Source organism: Eimeria mitis, genomic scaffold, assembly GCF_000499745.2.
Source record: "Eimeria mitis Houghton genomic scaffold, Emh_scaff7919, whole genome shotgun sequence".
Classification (NCBI taxonomy): domain Eukaryota; phylum Apicomplexa; class Conoidasida; order Eucoccidiorida; family Eimeriidae; genus Eimeria; species Eimeria mitis.
In genome coordinates, this window is record NW_024016180.1 from 1 (window position 1) to 2,084 (window position 2,084).

Below are 2,084 nucleotides of genomic sequence, written 5' to 3' on the forward strand. Positions count from 1 at the left end.
ATATATATATATATATACTCATGCTGTTGCTGCTGCTGCTGCTGTTGCTGCTGCTGCTGCTGTTGCTGCTGCTCCTGCTGATGTTGCTGGTGCTGATGGTGATGCTCATTATGTGCTGTTTCTGCTGCTGTTGCTCCTGCTGTTGCTGCTTTTGCTGCTGCTGCTGCTGCTGCTGGAGGTGTATCAACAGCGTCTCAGCCCCAACCAGCAGCAGCAGCAACAGCAACAGCAGCAGCAGCAACAGCAGCAGCAGCAACAGCAGCAGCAACAGCAGCAGTGCATGCATTCGTTTCCTCACCGTTGCTCTCTCTAGGGCCCTAACGACCTTCTCTCTCTCCTCTTCTTTTGCTGCTGCCAGCAGCACTTGTGTTTCTGCTGCAGTCAGGCTCAGAGCTGCGCTGACGCTGCCAGGGGCCCCCAAGGGTACAGCTGTGCGCAGCTGGCTGAGGGAGAGGCCCCCGGGGGCCCCCTCGCCCGCTCCAGCGTGGGCCCCTTCGGGGCCCCCCAGGGGGCCCCCTAGGGGGCCCCCTGGGGGGCCCCCCTCAGCAGCGGAGAGGGTACAGCTGGGGGTATTGGTGAAGAGAAGGTCAAGGAGGGGCCTCGGTGAGCCAAAGGCTAGAGAAGGGTCCCCGGGGCCCCCCTGGGGGGGCCTGATAGAGGCAGCTAGCGCTAGCTGGAGGGGGCCCCCCTCCTGCAGCCCCACATAGAAGGGCCAGCCGTTTTTTTCTGCTGCATATCGGATAGATTGCCATCGTTTTATTGCGTTGCAGCAGCTGCTGCTGCCCCTGCTGCTGCTGCTGCTGCTGCTGCTGCTGCTGCTGCTGGTGCTTCTGCTGCTGCTGGTGCTGCTGCTGAAAGGAGACAGCTGAGTTGTCTCCTCCCCATCAACTGTCTCCTCTCCCTCTGTCTCCACAGCAGGAAAGCCAGCCGGTAAGAAGGCCTTGGGGGGCAGAGAAACTTCTTTATAAATAGCAAACATCGAAGACAGCAGAGAAGAAGCTGCGGATACACCCCAAACGCATGCACACAGAGCTGCGGATACACCCCAAACGCATGCACACAGAGCTGCGGATACACCCCAAGCGCACGCACACAGAGCTGCGGATACACCCCACGCGCCTCCTGCAGCAACACGAAACTATTATTCTTACTAGCAGTATAATATATTACAATTATAATTAAATATTATTATTTAATTTATTTATTTATTTATTTATATATTTATATATTTATTTATTTATTTATTATAAACTCACCGAGCAAAGGAATATGCTGTAGCTCGCTGTTTATATATATAACCCACTCTGCATGCAGTCCCCCGTCTCTGTGTTCTCTTTTTATTTTTATTGAGGGAGCAGCAGCAGCATTGAGGCCCCTAGATATTCTCAGCTGTATAGGGGGTAGGGCCCCCCTGCCGAAGCAATGTGTAAGAAAAAACGCATACATACGTGCTGCTGCTGCAGCAACAGACCCAGCAGAGCTCAGTATTGGGGGGCCCCCATCACCCCCATCACCTACACCTGGGGGCCCCCCACCCCCCACCAACAAATCAGAAAAAGAAGGAAAAGGAATAGATGCTTCACTATCATCCACTGATACACCACTCTTACCTACGGGGGCCCCTGGGGCCCCCCCCGTCCCGGGGGCCCCTGGGCCCCCTCCCACACCAGGGGCCCCTGGGGGCCCCCCAACCCCGGGGGCCCCTGGGGCCCCCCCCACCCCGGGGGCCCCTGGGGGCCCCCCCACCCCGGGGGCCCCTGGGGTGCCCCCCACAGTAGGGGCCCCACCTGGGGGGGCCCCCCCTGTTGCGGGGGCCCCCAGGGGGCCCCTCTCTCGCTTGTGTGTGGGGTGCAGCTGGAGGGTTTTGCGTATGGTGTGTGTGAGGTCCCTGATGAATACCTGGGCCTCTATGAAGGTACGCACTGCTGCCTCCTCATCGTCCTCTGGGGGGGCCCCCTCGGGCTCAGCAGAATGCCGCCGTGCATGCAGCCCCGTACCCCCCAGTATAGAACCCTCAAGGGCCTCTGTCATCGCCTGAGGTATACACATATATGTATATATATATATATATATATATATATATA

The 2,084-nt window shown here is 57.4% G+C and overlaps 1 protein-coding gene across 1 annotated transcript; it reads right to left on the bottom strand.

Annotated features, from left to right (window-relative positions):
- Nucleotides 1-756: 756 nt before the first annotated feature.
- EMH_0093150 (uncharacterized protein) lies at nt 757-2,031 on the bottom strand (the record flags this gene model as incomplete). Its single annotated transcript, XM_038023088.1, has 2 exons — nt 757-999; nt 1,543-2,031. 2 exons carry the CDS (start codon nt 2,029-2,031, stop codon nt 757-759), a joined length of 732 nt encoding a protein of 243 aa, XP_037878942.1.
- Nucleotides 2,032-2,084: the final 53 nt, after the last annotated feature.